Raw genomic sequence first — 17,805 nt, 5'->3', positions numbered from 1 at the left:
ATTTGCTGTGATTCCCATATCAAACCTTAACGAGCTTCATGGTGGGTGAACATTTCCGAAACTAACAAACTGTTCCACAATCCCTATGCTTTCCATCACATACTTGTGTACAGATCTAGACCTGACAAGATGAAGGGTCAAATGTGCACCTGATTTATACCTGTTGCAACCCTGTTGTAGTCCGTCCGGCTGGCATTAAGTGTAAGTGAAGAATTTATGCAATGGCGACACAGCTAAATAGAGAGACATCTCGGAAATAGGAAAAACGCTACTGTGAAGTACAGTATTGTTTGGGAGAAAGGAGCCAAGATAGTCAAATGATATCTACCTTTACTGGCTAGCTGTATACTGGAGGCTACAGCTGCTTGACTAGTCATTTTATTGGCTGTCCGCTACTTTGTTGTGAAGCAGGGACATAGCTAGACAATAAGTTAGAAGCAGCACATGAAGGCTCAAGGGACACCAGATTTATTCCAACCACTCTGCCTAGTCCATCAGCACAACTTCTCTTCAGGAGTGATGCTATTCCACATTTTCACTTGCACCAAAATTTGGCTAACTTTTCTTACAATACCATGAATGCCTACCAAGCAAAGCAATAGAATCAGCACAGGGAGTTCTTATTTAGGCTGACGTTTATTGATTTCTCTTGTTATAGATTTGCAACATTGGTTCACAAATGAATTTATCTGCTAGCTTATTCCAAGAATTATATTAACTTCAACTCCTGCCTTTAGCAAGAAGTGTCTTGAAATGTAATTGGTCATCATAGTATAACTCATACCAAAACTTTATATGGTCAACACACTGGGGAACGTTCAGGCCCAGCTTATGTTCTCATACATAGACGGAATCGATCTGAAGGCCAGAAGGGACTATTATGACCTCCTGTATGACACAGGCCATAGAATTTCATCCAGCGATTCCTGCATCAAATCCAACAACTTGTCATTGATCTGGAACATATTTTTTTTGAAAGGCATCCCATCTTTTGTACATATTTGCACAGAAGTCCAGCTCCAATCCAGGTCGTGGAATGTAAAGGAAATGGTTTTCTTGCTGAGCTCTGTGTAGAATCTGCCTCTCAAGTTGATTTCAAAGTATAACTGAAGAGCAAGCATATAATTTAGCTTTCTTGTTAGGCCCTTCACTCAGATTTCAAATAACGCCAGCATGGGGCCTTTCTCCCACTATGTCGTCATTCTACAGAGTATTTCTATCGTTAGTAATGATGTGTGGTGACACTGATTAAATGATGGACACAAGTAATCTCTTCTAAAGAAGCACTCTGCTCATAGTGGATGTCAGTTTTCTAAACAACACTGATTTGAACTTGATTTGAATTGCGTCCTGACTTAGAGATGATTCCAAAAGCTTTCTGGGATGATGTTGCTGGAAAATAATGCCTGCGGCTACTATTGTGTCAGATTTTTAATCCATCTTTTCATAAACTGGAAATGAAGAAATGAGTGTGGAATTCATCAAATGGTGTGTTGTATCGCTGGGGAGCTGCGTGGTAGAGCCAAAGCTCAATGCAGCTGTTGGAGCTGCCCGCCTGTGTTTCAATTTCACCAAAATATTGACAAATGTGCCCGTCGTGGAAGACATTTTAGTTTCATATTTGTATTGGCAATTCCTTCATTATTGACATGGAGGTTCCAGAAAAAGCACGGTGAGCTCACACGCCTCAGCTTGATAAAAGGAGGTTGGAAAACGTTCCGTCAATGCACACAACAGCACTGAGTCTCCAGGCAATTCATGTTGATCATCTGTTCTCCATAGAAAAAGGGGAGAGTTATTGCAAGAGAATAATTAAACCAGCTGAAAAGAGAAAAGTGTTGGCAGGCTGCACCCCCTTGCACAGACCACACAACTGCTTGCTGAAATCAGCAAAAAAAAAACCATGGCAGAGACGTGGAGACTGAGGGGGGTAAATATTACAAGGAATTTCTGTCACCTCCTTGCTTGTCTCTGCTTTCATGTAGTGGATGAGGAGGGATGAAGCAAGACAGATTGTGTGAGTGAACCCTATATGCAAAGTGCTTTTAAAAACGGTGGTCATGACTCACCTGGGCATCTGTCCCATTTGCTTGTTAGGCTACGACAAGGGTTGTCACCATGGTGTCAAAAATGGCCAATCAGATGGCCCCATTTGAGAGGCATGTCTCACAACTTAATGTCATGGGCTGTATTCTCTCTTCTTCCTTTGTTCATCTTGTTCGTAGATTTTAAGGCCAGAAGGGTCCATTAAACCATCTAGTCTAATTTCCTGTGTATCACAGGCAGGGGTGAAAGTAACTTACAGGACTTACCGATACTGCTGGAATCCTGAGGGGGCGTGGCCTCATCCGGAAGAGGCGTGGCCTCAACTGGAAGAGGCGGGGCCTCTCGAGATTTAAAGGCCCTGGGGCACTGGCTGTGTCTGGGAGCCCCAGGGCCTTTAAATCAACCCGGGGCTCCCAGCTGCAGAGGTGGCTGGGAGCCCCCGGGGCTCAGGGGCAAATTAAAGGGCCCAGGGCTCTGGCCGCCGCAGAGCTCCAGGCCCTTTAAATCCCACCCCCCCCCCCCCCCGCAGCTCCAGCAGCTGGAGCTGCGGGGGGTGGGGGGGCGGGATTTAAAGGGCTCTGGGCTCCCCACAGCAGCGGGGAGTCCCGAGGCCTTTAAATCCCTGCCGCGGAAGCCGGTGCGGTCCGGCATGGCGTACTGGCCTTTGCCGGTATACCGTACCAGACCGGACCAGCTTACTTTCACCTCTGATCACAGGCCATTACATTTCACCCAGTTGGTGCTGTATGGAGCCCAATAGCTAGTGTTTGACCCAAGCGTGTCTTCCAGAAAGGCAACCGGTCTTGATCTGAAGTCGTCAAGAGATAGAGAATCCATCACTTCCCTTGGCAGTTTGTTCCACTGGTTAATCACCCTCACTGCTAAAATGTGTGTCTTATTTCTAATTCAAATGTGGCTGGCTTTAACTTCCAGCCATTGGTTCTTCTGTATATTTCTACACTAAATTAAAGAGCCATTTCCTACCCAGAATTTTCTCCCAATTAAGGTACTTAGGTACCAGATCCTCATAGGTAGCTGGGCACCTAACTCCCATTGAATTGAAGGAATTAGGTGCCTAAATACCTTTGAGGATCTAGACTTTATTAACCATGATCAAGTCACCTCTTAATAGATGTAGTTTCTCTTTCTTTAAGTTCTCAGTTTTCTTTTCTCATGTGCCCCAAACCTTTTATTCCCCTTCTCATCTCTTCCTTTCCCACTCCTTTTGCCTGTCTTATGCTGTTCCATTTCTCCCTTTGATTGGTTCCCCCCCGCCCAAAAAATTCATTGTGTTATAATTTTCAGCCAAGGTTTTTGTCCTGAGGCTGCCAAGCCACCTCTGCCCCCTGATGCACTCTCCAATTCCGAAGCAACATTTGCTGATCATCATTTGAGAGGGGAGACATTCCAGTGTCGTAAAATTCTGAAAAATAAGCATTTTGAGCCAGGTCCAGCTTCCAGACAGAAGGTTATTGGAGGAGAACTGCAGCCCATAGCAACTAGTGGGGGACAGAACCAGAGTCAAGCGTGAGGAAGTCTGAAAGGGAAAAAGGGGTCTCCAGCATTTCATGTGACACTCATTCACCTGCAGTGGGTCTTCCTGGCCACCAGGGGCTGCTGTGGCACTTATGCTATGCTGGCAGCTCGGCAGCCACTTTGCCGCCCTTCTCACTGCGCCCCCTGCTGGGTCCCAGTAGACAAGAGTTGCCAGCAGTGGTGTCAGCAGTGGGAGGGACAGAAGAGGAGGGGGGCTCAATACTGGCCACATCTTTCCCCTCGATCTTGACCCTCTTCCCACCCACCCACAACCCAGAAACCTGGCCCCCCAAGATACCTTCCAGGACCCACTTATCTCAGCACCCCTGCCACTTTCTGTGCAGCTTCCGTTCCTACACCAGCCGCTGCCTGAGTGAGGCTGTGCTGACTACAAACTCCATGTGCAATTTTTTTTGCACCTATGTAATGGGAGCACATTAACTATTTTGCATAACATCACACAGGGAGCTGCACAGAATGTAGCAGCTCTGGATGGGGGCATAAAGAGGGCCCCACTCTGTGCCAGAGGCTCTCACTAATATTGTCCTTTCTCCCATGCCGGAGGAATCCCAACTCAGCTTTCCACACAGCTGTTCCTAGCCAGACCAGACAGTCCTACATAGCTTCCCCTATAGGGGGAGCAGAGACCGACAACTAAACCAGCATACAAGGAATTCATTCCCTCCTCATCCTGCTTGTTTCCCATCCATGAAGCTATAGGTAGGCTTGTGAACTTAATTAGGGTTACTGATTGGGGGAAGGGACTCAGCCTGGGGCTCAAGTAAGTACTAGTACCCTGCGCTGCAGCTGCAGAGAGATGCGTGGAAATGCTGGGGAGCAGATGCTAAAGGGACTAAAAGCCGGCTGTTTGTTTGGTGGTTTTGGATTTCCTTTAAGTCAGTGTTGTCCTGGGTCGCTTTGAGGATAGTGCCACACGTGAGGGCTGAGCTGCTACTGGTGCCCCTGCCAGGTTGCACGGTATTTTGGAGCTTCAGCTGTGTTGCTGCTGCACAAAATGCAGAGCCAAAAGCGAGGGAGGGCTGACGGCGTTTCTAAGGAGCCAATCGTTCTAGATTCAAGACTTTGGTATCTCTGTGGATCTAATACAGTAGGCTTTCCAGAGCATGTTATGATACTTTGGCTAGTCCCTTAACCATCCCATTGATGTGAAAGGGAACCAGAAACGCCCTCTGTGGGTGAGGAAAGTATGAGGGAAGGGATGTGTTCAGTGCTTTTGATGTTATGTGGTAGTAAATGGGGCCCTCCCAGCTAGGGTTACCATTCGTCCGGATTTACCCGGACATGTCCTCCTTTTTGTGCTAAAAATAGCGTCCGGGGGGAATTTGTAAAGCACTCACAATGTCCGGGATTTCCCCCTCCCCCGGCAGAGCAGAGTGAGCGGCTGGGAGGGCTGCAGGGAAGTCCCGGGCTGGACTCAGGAGCAGCTGTAGAGGAGCCGGATCCGCCCTGCATTCTGAGCCGGCAGCTCCCTTGCAGCCCAGTCCGGCAGCACTGTGCAGGGCCAGGGACCGGGTTTTGTTGTGCAGGGCCAGGGACCCGGTTTTGTTGTGCTGGGGAGCTCAGCCACGTGTCCGGCTCGGCTGCACAGAGCCCAACACTCTGTTCTGAGCAGCAGGGTAAGGAGGTCAGGGGGCAGGAAGGTTCTGGAGGTGGCAGTCAAGAAACGGGGGGGGGCTTTTTGAGGGGAGTGGAGAAAGTTTTGGGCAGTCAGGGTACAGGTAGGGGGTAGGGTCCTGGGGGGCAGTTGGGGGGGGTCTTAGGAGGGGGCAGTTAGGGGACAAGGAACAGGGAGTCTTAGGTAGGGGGTGGGGTTCTGGAGGGCAGTTAGGAGCAGGGGTCCCAGGAGGGGGCAGTCAGGGGACAAGGAGCAGGGGGGGAGTGTTTGGGAGTTCTGGGGGGGGGCTGTCAGGTGGCAGGGGTGGGGAGATGGATCGGAGCAGTCAGGGGACAGGGAGCAGAGAGGTTTAGATGGGTTGGGAGTTCTGGGGGGGGGGCTGTCAGGGGGCAGGAGTGCGGAGAGGGATCGGAGCAGTCAGGGGACAGGGAGCAGAGGGGTTTAGATGGGTTGGGAGTTCTGGGGGGGGGGCTGTCAGGTGGCAGGGGTGGGGAGATGGATCGGAGCAGTCAGGGGACAGGGAGCAGAGGGGTTTAGATGGGTTGGGAGTTCTGGGGGGGGGCTGTCAGGGGGTGGGGAGTGGTTGGATGGGGCGTGGGAGTCCCAGGGGTCTGTCTGGGGGTGGGGGTGTGGATAAGGGTTGGGGCAGTCAGGGGACAAGAGGCAGGGAGGCTTAGATAGGGAGTGGAGTCCTGGGGGGCAGTTAGGGGCAGGGGTCCCAGGAGGGGGCAGTCAGGGGACAAGGAACGGGGGGAGGGTTGGGGGTTCTGGGGGGGCGGGAAGTGGGAGGGGCAGGGGCGGGGCTAGGGCGGGGCTCCTCCCGTCCTCTTTTTTTCTTGCTGAAATATGGTAACCCTACTCCCAGCCCTCTCAAGGTGTCTCCGATTGATTGCATGCCCTGCTCAAATGCTAACCTCCTAGGAGGCCCCTAGTTCTCCCATGCTATTGTTTCATAAAGCATTCAAATTAAAAGGCTGTTTTTGCATCCACAGCATTGTATCCTTCCCTGATAATTCTTCACTAACAGGCCAGCTGCCATAGACTCCCACAGGGGGCCCCCATGTTGTTGCAAAGGACAGTCTTGTAAACTCATTCCAGTCTTCATGTGTATTGACTTCTGGTAGTGGGTGGAGGGGAGGGGGAACCTGGACTGTCTTTCTTCCTTGCTAATAGTCAAAGGACACTCTTAAGAAATGAGATTGTAAACTCTAGGGCTGGGACCGTGTCTTCCTCTGTGTTTGTGCAGTGGGCTCCTGATCTGGAGTGGGACGTTTGAAGGTTACCCATGATACAAATGAAAATATTTAAAGAGGCCATAGTCATAGAGCCAGCTGATGTGTCCATGTGTTGTAATCCAGCGTCATGAGGCAAGCTCATGTCAAAATGAGAACCTGCCCATATATTTTTATAGAGGTGCATCTGTATTCTCCGCCCCAATTTCACTGGTGAAATGGAGGCACAGAAAAGCTAAGCAATTTGCTCAAGTTCACAGCCAGAGTCAAGGAGAAGCCCCCAGCAATTCTGACTTCCAGTCTAGTTCTCAATTTGCTAGACCAAAACTCTTTAGGGGAGGGATAGCTCAGTGGTTTGAGCATTGGCCTGCTAAACCTAGGATTGTGAGTTCAATCCTTGAGGGGCCATTTGGGGATTTAGTTGGGGATTGGTCCTGCTTTGAGCAGGGGGTTGGACTAGATACCTCCTGAGGTCCCTTCCAACCCTGATATTCTATGATTCACTGTACCCAGTGGTGTAGCAAAACCATAATTTTCCTGATTAACTATAGAACCTTTTCTCATTTTAGCCGGTGTTGGTAAATACTTCTGAAGGCTCCCAGATTGTTTAAAGATACAAAACTCCTTTCTCTACAGCAATCTATGATTCTGCTGGCAGAGAGTAATTCCCAGGTGTTGAAACACACACACAAAGGAGGTTTGGTATTAATTAAAAACACATCCTACAAATATGGGTACATCTATACTTACCTCCAGGTTGGGCGGTAAGCAATCGATCTTCTGGGATTGATTTATCGCGTCTTGTCTAGACGCGATAAATCGATCCCGGAAGTGCTCGCTGTCGACGCCGGTACTCCTGCTCCGCGAGAGGAGTATGCGGAGTCGATGGGGGAGCCTGCCTGCCACGTGTGGACCCGCAGTAAGTACTTTATAGTTTGAACTAAGGTACTTTGACTTCAGCTACGTTATTCACGTAGCTGAAGTTGCGTATCTTAGTTTGAACTGGGAAGTTAGTGTGGACCAGCCCTATAAAACCAAAATTAATGGTGGAACGAAGCTAGGCCTGCGTCAGCAGGTGGGGAAAACAACCTAGGTTCCCCTTATGACTGGAGGAGACATTGGAGCCCTGATTCTTGTTGACAATCAAGGCCTCTTTAAGATTTTTCTGGTAGTGTAAAAGAGCCTTAAAGATGGTGTAGATATAACTTAGTCACACTTTAAGGCCACAATGGTGTAAAGGAATTAGATTTACCTTTCCAGTCACTGTCGCCAGTATGAATTGGGAGTATGTTAATGGAGTTCTGTGGGGTAAGTCTGAGATAAGTTGGGGCCATTACCTTTTGCTTTTATCTCTCGCTGCAGAATCTCCCTCCCCACCCCGGTTTATTTCTGTAGCTCACAGGCTGACACGGCAGCATAACTGCTAATATATCCGTCATTATGGGGAGGAGAGAGCAGATCAAGGAGAGTGTAGGTGATAGCCTCCTTAAGAAGGTTATTCAGTTATTAAAGGTTTAATCCTACAAAGAGAGGGGCTATCCATTTTTTTCCCCCAAAAGGATTTTGCTAGAACAAGTGTAAACTGCTTCTTATCTTCAGTCTAGTGCTGTCTCCAGTGAAAAGAGAGCCTGAACTTAAGACCATGAGAATCAGAAGTAAACGTTCCCTGGAAAGTTAGCAAACATGCTGCACTAATGCCTAGATCCACACACACACAGGCTGACATAGTGAAATGGGAAGTGATGCCAAGGTTTTATAAACTTATTCATGAAAATATGATACTAGTAAGGTAATCTCTGGTATATCTGTGACCCCGGAGAATGTGATTTGGTAGGTGTTCTCTAATGCAGAACATCAAATGCAATAGCTAACCACATGCTAGAAAGTTTTTCTGAAGAGCGCTGGTCACATCTTCTGAAGAGGGTGTTGTGTGAAGGTTTTACTTCCTGACAATAAAAAAATGAGGTGATACACTATTTCAGTTAGGTGGGAGTTTAGTGGTGGTGTAGGAGTGCTTAGAGGCCTGTTCAGGGTCCCAGTGTACTATGCATACATAATGAAAAGACAGGTCCTGGCCCAAATAGGTTACAATCTGCAGTTAGTTGACTATCCATCTCCCATTTGTTACCTTTTGAAATACGCTCCTTTGTACTCTCTCCAGGCTGCCCTTCATGCTTGGGAGGGGCTCCCAAAACACACAACTAATTCATTGTCCTCCTTCAAAACTTTCCTTTGCTGTGATCCCTACTGAAAAACCAACCAAACAAACAAAAACTTGACTCTGGTTAGGCTGTTGATGTGCTCAAACCACTGCTGATCGTTGACAATATTGTCTCATTGTTTTCTTGTATGCCCACCCCAGTGCCCCTGTGTCTAACAGTGTCCATCTATTGTGTCTTGTTTTATACTTCAGTAAGATAAATAATAGATTGTAAGTTCTTTGAGATGGGTATTGTCTCTTTGTTCTGTGTTTGTACAGCGCCTAGCACAAACAGTGCCTGGCCCACAACTGGGGCTCCTACAAGTGACAACTATAAACATAATAAATAAGACACATCATCCATGTGAGGGGTTGCTCTGCTTACCGCTGGATGGTGCCGCCTCCTGGTAGTACTGGGGGATTAGCTTGGTCAGGCCAACACCCCTTCCAGCTGGAATTAGTTTCTCCTCTGTAGCTTCTCTCTTACTCGCAGGAGCCACAGCTGTCCTCTTTGTGATGCAGCCTTCCAGCCAGGTCACTATTGTGGTTTCCCCTTCCGTGGTGGGAGTGGATCAAGTTTCCTGCTCGCCAGCAGCATCAGGCAGTCTTCTGCTTCACTGCCTCGTGGTGCCACTCCTGCAGCGGCTGGCAGGGGAAGCCAGGCCCATCCTCTACGCCAGCTTCCAGCTCAGGGACACTCTAGTCAGCAGTCAAGGTTCATTCTCATAGACTCATAGACTCTAAGGTCAGAAGGGACCATTATGATCATCTAGTCTGACCTCCCGCATGATGCGGGCCACAAAAGCTGACCCACTCACTCCTGGAATAATTCTCTCCCTTGACTCAGCTGTTGAAGTCCCCAAATCATGATTTAAAGACTTCAAATCGCAGAGAATCCTCCAGCAAGCGACCCCTGCCCCATGCTGCGGAGGAAGGCGAAAAACCTCCAGGGCCTCTGCCAATCTACCCTGGAGGAAAATTCCTTCCCGACCCCAAATATGGCGATCAGCTGAACCCCGAGCATGCGGGCAAGATTCTCTAGCCAGACTCTCTGGAAAAAGTTCTCTGTAGTAACTTTTAATATTCCCTGCACCTTGCTGCATTTCCCTCAGGCTCTTCCATACCTCATGGCCTTCCCCACTCCTTAGAGTTTGCCAGTCTCTTCACTCCCTCCTCCCAGAAAGTAACTTTAGGCAACTTGTCTCTGCAGTCCCTAAAACACTCCTCCCTCTTCCCAAGGAGCAACTGGAGCCTTTCCCAGCAGCCCCTTCTGTTGCCATCTTCCTGTCTTATATATAGGGTTACCGTACATCCGGGTTTTCCTGGACATGACCTCTCTTTTGGTCCTCTGATCTCCATTTGGGTCAGTTTTTGAAATATGAATAAATGTCCGTGATTTTTCCTTGCTCATTCTTTTTTCTAGCATTGATTCTGGTAGAACTGCAATTTCCGGTGTGCCCTAACAGCAGCATGCGGGTTTACTGGTTTCCACTCTTACTTCTGCGCTGCTGGTGGTGGTGGCGCTGCCTTCGGAGCTGGGTGGCCAGAGAGCAGTGGCTGCTGGCTGGCCGCCCAGCTCTGAAGGCAGCGCCGCTGCCAGCAGCAGTGCAGAAGTAAGGGTGGTATGGCATTGACTGTTGAGTAGCTGGAAGGGATCCTGCTTGTACAGTTCAACTTCAGGCATGCATCTTGCAAAGACTTTCATTGCTCCTTAATGAGCAATCAATCACTGCTGAGAAAGATACACTCTCTACAGAGAAATATGCATGGGCACAACAGGAAGAAGCACAGTAAGACAGGACTGACTGCATGTAAAAAGATACATTTACATTTATTTTTTGAGACCATTACACTTGTTTATAAATGTTAGATATTCAAAGTAGAAAGAAACGGTATGCCCCTTCCCCCTCTGCCTGGCAGTGTCCTTCCCTTGGGAACTTGAAATAGGGTAACCCTACTTATATAGGGTTTTATATAACCCTACTTGTGCCTGTTCCTGCACAAGTGAGCTTCTTCTTTAATTAGCTGCCTTCAGCCTAAAGCTCCCCCTGTTTTCAGCCTAATCTGCTGGTTGGGCCCACCTGGCCCAGTTCAGCTCTTGCGGGGCCAGGGTGGGCAGCACACTCCATCACAATCCTAGACATCTAATTTCCAGACACTATGAACCCCCCTCCAGTCCCTTTAGTACAGTCCATCTAGATGCACAATGAACTGTGGACTCTGACCTTTTCTCCTGGGAAGGCACAACCATTCATCTGCACAGAAGAGGTAACACTGTCCACTCCTGCATTCCTGTCCAGTGGCCTATTGGCTGGGAGTCCAGACTTAGCTAGGTAAAGGTGTGTACCAGGCAAACACGCTGACTGCTTAGTAAAGCTGCGGTCTCCCCCCATGTCAAGCGAAGGCCATTGCACCTTGTTTGAAAGTCTTCCAATGAAGGCAAAGTCCTATGGGAAGGATAAAGTTATCTGAGTGATCTCATACACTATTGAGCTGACAGAAAGCTTGAGAATTAGTGTGAAATACCTTGTTTCCTGTCAGTGGAAGGGAGGCATGCCCAGGTGCTGTGCTATTGAATGAAGGCACTGTTTGACTGACAGATGTGGAACTTATTTATGTATTTTTGTTGGAACGTGAATAATGTAAATTCACTTCTGATATCTTGATTTCCAAGATTTTTTTTTCTTTATTATTTACATGTGCTGTGATTTCACATTCTGGCCATCTGGGTTGTAAGAAAGGCAGAGAAAGGTGTGTTTTATGCTCATATTGATGGATAAAAGTAGAACATTAGCTGTGGATTTAGCAAAGAATAAGGCCAACGCATTAAAGCAGTGAGCTGCTGTGGCGATTACCTGCTTACATAGAGGTGTGTGTGTGTGTGTGTGTGTGTGAGAGAGAGAGAGAGAGAGAGAGAGAGAACACAGGGGGACAGGCAACAGAGCAATGTAGGAAGGTGGAAAAGAGGTTTGTGTAAAACAAAGCATATCAGATGTGCTGGGCTGGGCATTTCAATACTGGGAGCCTGTTTGTTACTGTTTCAATGTTGAGGAAATCTAGTCTCTGCCAGCTGCTGCCTAGAAATCTCCCCCCGCCCCCAAAGTGATTCAGACTCTTGGTTTTTCTTTTAAAGATTTAGTTTGAAATATTAAGATAATCTCTTATGTTTAGCACTTAACTGGTGCCTGCAAGCTAAGACTTTTCAACAATTGGCAAGCGCTTTCTGCAACTAAACCTTTTTCGTCTCTCCCTCTGTTAAATTTCATTTTGATTTTAGAAAACTGTCTTTGCTGCTACTTCTCTGTTCCATGCTTTTAAAAAAAACCAAGCCTAACAACAATGCATTATCTGGCCTTATTCATCCTTGTCTTTTTATATCTAATGGATATTAATCGTCCAGGTTATTGTAGCACAAGACTAGAAATTCCAGCATGCTGATTGGCCAACAGCCATAGCAATATATTGAATACCTTTATTTTATGTCACGATCTCACCAAAACCATTAACTCATCTCAGCTTACAAAGGCTATTGTCCAATCAGAACACAGGCATCCTCTGGTGTTTCACATTTTCTAACTATGTATTTTTCCATGTACCATGAGCAAACCATGTACTTTTAGCCTGGATAACTTTATCTTACATTAAGGAAAACTACCATCAAAGAGAACAAGTGTAAGAATCTGAGTGAGAGCACAGTGTGTTGTTCCTACTGACGGCCATCTTGTTGCCTCAGTGTACTGCCCCCAGCAGATTTCAAGGTTCAATTGTCCGGGGTACAAATAGGAGAGCTAGGAAAAACCTTAGGTTAATAACCCTCCTTTAGAGAGAGATCAGAGATCCGTTCAACAGCAGAATCAAGGGAAAGAGGGGAAACTTCTCTTAAGATGTAGAGAGCAAGTTCAAACAGGTTCTGGAGAAAGATCCACCACGCAGCTCCTCCAGCAAGCTACTATGTGGCCATATGCTCAATCAATAAATCATAACTGAGAGGTATTATATCATCAGAACAAATACTTATTGGTTAGTCCCACCCCACTCTCATGAGGCTTGTCTAGGAGCTCCTCGATGCTTCTGGCTCTACAAGTCAGTGGTTGCTGCCCAGAGCAAATGTATCTAGGCTAGAAAAACTTGTGTATTTTTAGAATAGTTCTGTTGCTCTCAGTATACATGGTGGTACTACCTGGCACACGAATATATTGTTTGTTTGTTTCCTATAGAAAAAAAAACAATTTTTTTCAACTTTTCATATCTAAAAAACTTAGATTTGTGTAGCCTGCGTCGCAATCCCAGCACCATGTGACAGTCATGCCGTGACTCCACCAACACTTTGCCTCCAGCCTCATGCCTACCAGGGTACACAAGGCACAGTGACGTCCCAGCATGACATGCTCCCCCAGTCGTGTCTTATTGCATAAATATAGGTCAGCCAGACAGCTTGGCTCCAGTCTGCAAATTTCTTCCAGGAGTCAAGCGTCCAACCTCATAAATATGGAATCTGTCAAGTCCGGGAACACAAGAACTCCAGGCCGCTATTAGCCAATATGATGCTGATAAAAGACTCTATAACCAAACCATGATAAATAATTTCACAAGTAAAGCAGCAGCGTTGTAGTGCTTGGTTTGGAGTTGAAAGCCTCTGCAATGTGCTTCCAGAGGTTATTAAATATTACCACTATGTTTGAGGCAGTCCCTTGTATAGCATTTCATTCTGCCTTTGGCACAGGGAGAGAAAGGGGGCTTTTCGTTCCTACACACCCAGACTGAAACTGGAAAGCTATCTCTGCACTGTTCTAGGACTGACTGACCTTTTTCTGAGCATGCCACAGATTTTAGTGGTTTCTCTTTCTTGTAAACATGCCACACGCATTACATTATCTGTGTTAAAGATCAGCTGTTCGCTAATCCTCACTATATGCTCACAAACACCGTTTACATATAGCATGATAGTTAAGATCTGTACGTCCATGCCAGGCAACTAAATACTTTGCTGGATAAACTGCATGGAAAGGATATCAGAAGCTTCCCATTGAGATATGAAGAGGTGATTGTGACTGGTTTAATTCAAGTTTCCCCCTACCCATCCCCCTTTACCCCACCATCAAAAGTATTCATGATAAGAACATAAGAATGGCCGTATTGGGTCAGATCAATGTCCTGTCTTCCGACAGTGGTCAGTGTTACGCGCTTCAGAGGGAATGAACAGGTCAATTATTGAGTGATCCATCCACTGTCATCCAGTCCTAGCTTCTGGCAGTTGGAGATTTAGGGACAGCCAGAGCGTAGGGTTGCATCCCTGACCATCTTAGCCATTGGTAGACCTATTAGCCATCTTCCATGAATGTATCTCCCTTTCTTTTTTTTTTACCCAGTTATACTTTTGGCCTTCACAATGTCCCCTGGCAATGAGTTCCACAGGTTGACAGTGCATTGTGTGCAGAAATGATCTGGGAGTTTACATCTGATTTAAATCCCCCAGTTAACAATGGTGGTTTAGGAGAATTTGAGTCTTGTACAAATCCTTTCCAAACATCTTCATAGCCCCATTGTGGGACATGTGGAAAGAAGCTTAGCATGGCACAAGAAGTAATCCTACTCTAACTGGTTACACAGAGCAGAGACATTAATGGAACAGTAGCTTTCAAACACTTTTTTTCATCCTGTGGACCATGTTGTTAGGAACTGTTCCTCTTGTGACTCATCACCCTTCTGATTTGCTGCAGCCAAAGCATTCTCTCTGTGTTCTCAGAGCCCTGAATTATTGCTTAAGTTGGTCCTCCTTGGAGATATCTAGAACAACACTAATTATGAATTATTTTTATAATAAAAATGTATTTGCTATTTTTGTTTCCATAGTTGTTATGGCTGGATATATATATATTTTAACATCCATTCTCCTTTGGCAGACATGTCTAGGTTTTCCTTTTGGCTTCTGCACTAGTGTCAGCTGTCACCACTGTTCCAAAATAGGCTGTTATACAAAAAATCAGTGTCACAAGATTTATGACGCTCCCAATTTAGAAACTAAGAAAGAGGGGTGTAAAATCAACAATTTTTCTGAATAAGAGTGGATCCTTATCAGGCTTGGGACAGCCCAGCTGATCATTTAACGCTGTGGCCATTGGCAATAGAAACGTTTCTTGTCAAAAATTGATGTTATACAGTTTTACTAGTGGAAACTTAGGGACCCTTTAAAAATGGAAGGGCCTGATTCTGACCCTGAATTTGTGCATGACTCCAGTTAAGAGGGCTTCGGGAGAAGACAATTCCCTTAGTTTAATAAAACAGTCCTTTAGGATGAAATTCACCTTGGTCCTCACCTAGCTCCAGAGAAGCTAATGGAAAGACTTCTGTTGACTTAAATGGGAGCTGGCTCAAGTTTAAATGGTGTAAGGATCGTCTATGGATCTTCCACACTGGAATGTATGTCACCTTGATTGAATCGGGCTGTTCTGAGGTGCTTATTTCAATATTTGTCGTCTGAGCACCGGGTGGCTGGGGATATCATTGCATGCAATATCGCATAAAGTCAGCTATAACGTTGACATACTAATACTATTCTGTATGAGATGTATAATGAGATGACCACATTTCCAAGGTCAGAATTGGCTCTTCTAGGGCCAGATTGCAATATCCTTATTTAAGATGAATAGTTACTACCTTACCACCTAAGAATTCCCATTGATCTTAATGGGACTACTCAAGGAGTAAAGTATTACTCAGCACAAGTAAGGGTATTGCAGTCAGATCCTGAATTAAGAGTTTGCATTATAAACTGATCATATCTTAGGCCTGGTCTACACTACGGGTTTAGGTCGACTTTAGCAGCGTTAAACCGAATTAAGCCTGGACACGTCCACACAACGAGGCCCTTTCTTTCGACTTAAAGGGCCCTTTAAACCGGTTTCTTTACACCACCTCCGACGAGGGGATTAGCGATAAAACCGGCCTTTGCGGGTCGGAATTGGGGTAGTGTGGACGGAATTCGACGTTATTGGCCTCCGGGAGCTATCCCACAGTGCTTCATTGTGACCGCTCTGGACAGCGCTCTCAACTCAGATGCACTGACCAGGTAGACAGGAAAAGACCCGCGAAGGTTTGAATTTCATTTCCTGTTTGCCCAGCGTGGAGAGCACAGGTGACCACGCAGAGCTCATCAGCACAGGTAACCGTCATGGAGTCCTCCCAGGATCGCAAAAGAGCTCCAGCATGGACCGAACGGGAGGTACGAGATCTGCTCGCCATATGGGGAGATGAAGCAGTGATAGCTGAACTCCGTAGCAGTAAAAGAAATGGAAAAGTATTAGAAAAGATCTCCAAGGCCATGAAGGACCGAGGCCATAACAGGGACACACAGCAGTGCCGCGTGAAAATTAAGGAGCTACGGCAAGCCTACCACAAAGCCAGAGAAGCAAACGGAAGGTCCGGGGCAGAGCCGCAAACTTGCCGCTACTACGCGGAGCTGCATGCGATCCTAGGTGCAGCCACCACTACCCCAACCGTGTGCTATGACTCTCTCACTGGAGAAACACACAGGGAAGACGGTTCGGGGAACGAGGAAGATGACGATGGAGGTACTGTAGGTAGCTCACAGCAGCAAGGAAGCGGAGAAACCGGTTTCCCCAACAGCCAGGATATGTTTGTGACCCTGGACCTGGAACCAGTAACCCCCGAACTCACCCAAGACCCTCAGGGCACACAGGAGACCTCTGGTGAGTGTAACTTTGTAAATATTTGTAAACATTACAAAAAAAAAGCAAGCAAGTCTGTTAACGTGTATGGGGATGGAGCGGAAATCCTCCAGGGACATCTCCAGAAAGCTCTCCTGGTTGAAATGGGGTGATTTTATTAAGGGGGACATTCAGAGGCGCCCGTTCCTGCTATTCTGACCAGAAATGTTCCCCGCTGTTAACCACGCGGTGGGGGGGGAGGGGTGAAGTGATCATCCCAGAGAATCGTGTGTGTGTGTGGGGGAGGGGGGTGGTTTACTTGTGTTTGTGCCGCATGTTAACCGGGAAACCGCAGCCCCCTCCTTTTACATTGAAACCCCATTTTAAATGGACAACCCAATTCATCCTTGATATGGGAAATGCGCTGCTGTTTGCAACCTTTCCCGCATGTTAAGAAGGTTAAAAAAGCCAAAACACTGTGGCCTACGATGGCTGCCTGCAAGCCGAAATATGCGACCTTGTAATGAAAGAGTGTACCCATTGTTCCCTAAAATGTGTCTTTTTTAACCACCTCTCCCTTCTCCTCCACCAGCTGCAAATGTTTCTCCTTCGCAGAGGCTCGTGAACATTAGAAAGAGAAAACGTAAGACGAGGGACGAGATGTTCACGGAGCTGCAGATGTCCTCCCACGCTGATAGAGCACAGCAGAATGCGTGGAGGCAGTCAATGTCGGAGATGAGAAAAGCCCAACATGAACGAGAGGAGAGGTGGCGGGCTGAAGACGATAGGTGGCGTCAGCTTGCAGACAGACGGCAAGAGGCAATGCTCCATCTGCTGGAGCATCAAAGTGATATGCTCGAGCGTATGGTTGAGTTGCAGGAAAGGCAGCAGGAGCAGAGACCGCCGCTACAGCCCCTGTGTAACCAACAGCCCTCCTCCCCAAGTTCCATAGCCTCCTCACCCAGACGCCCAAGAACACGGTGGGGGGGCCTCCGTCCACCCAGTCACTCCACCCCAGATGATCGCCCAAGCATCAGAAGGCTGGGCTTCAATAAGAGTTAAAGTTTTAAAATGCAGTATGTCCTTTTCCATCCCTCCTCCCCCACCCATCCCAGCTACCTTGGCAATTATCCCCCTACCTCTGTAAGGAACTAATAAAGAATGCATGAATGTGAAAAAACAATGACTTTATTGCCTCTGCAAGCGGGAGGGGAGGGGAGGGTGGGGTGGGGTGGTTGGTTTACAGGGAAGTAGAGTGAACCGGGTCGAGGGGGGGGGGGTTGGAGGGTTCATCAAGGAGAAACAAACAGAAGTTTCACACAGTAGCCTGGCCAGTCACAAAACTCGTTTTCAAAGCTTCTCTGATGCGCACCGCGCCCTGCTGTGCTCCTCTAACCGCCCTGGTGTCTGGCTGCGCGTAATCAGCGGCCAGGCGAGTTGCCTCAACCTCCCACCCCGCCATAAAGGTCTCCCCCTTACTCTCACAGA

The 17,805-nt window shown here is 47.3% G+C and overlaps 1 protein-coding gene across 1 annotated transcript; it reads left to right on the top strand.

The window, feature by feature from the left end:
- The first annotated feature begins 15,436 nt into the window (after positions 1–15,436).
- On the top strand, positions 15,437–17,379 carry LOC135983226 (myb/SANT-like DNA-binding domain-containing protein 2). Its single transcript, XM_065593822.1, has 2 exons — positions 15,437–16,359; positions 16,910–17,379. The coding sequence occupies exons 1-2, from the start codon at positions 15,822–15,824 to the stop codon at positions 17,377–17,379; spliced, it is 1,008 nt and encodes a 335-aa protein (XP_065449894.1). The 5' UTR covers positions 15,437–15,821.
- Positions 17,380–17,805: the final 426 nt, after the last annotated feature.

The sequence above is a fragment of the Chrysemys picta genome, chromosome 4 (assembly GCF_011386835.1).
Source record: "Chrysemys picta bellii isolate R12L10 chromosome 4, ASM1138683v2, whole genome shotgun sequence".
Lineage (NCBI taxonomy): Eukaryota > Metazoa > Chordata > Testudines > Emydidae > Chrysemys > Chrysemys picta.
This window is presented reverse-complemented; position numbering and strand designations above follow the sequence as displayed.

Bases quoted from the DNA above. Each gene is read 5' to 3' on its own strand.
- LOC135983226 (XM_065593822.1), top strand. From the start codon at position 15,822: ATGGAGTCCTCCCAGGATCGCAAAAGAGCTCCAGCATGGACCGAACGG. The intron at 16,360-16,909 runs GTGAGTGTAACT...CTCCTCCACCAG, and splicing joins GGGCACACAGGAGACCTCTG to CTGCAAATGTTTCTCCTTCG.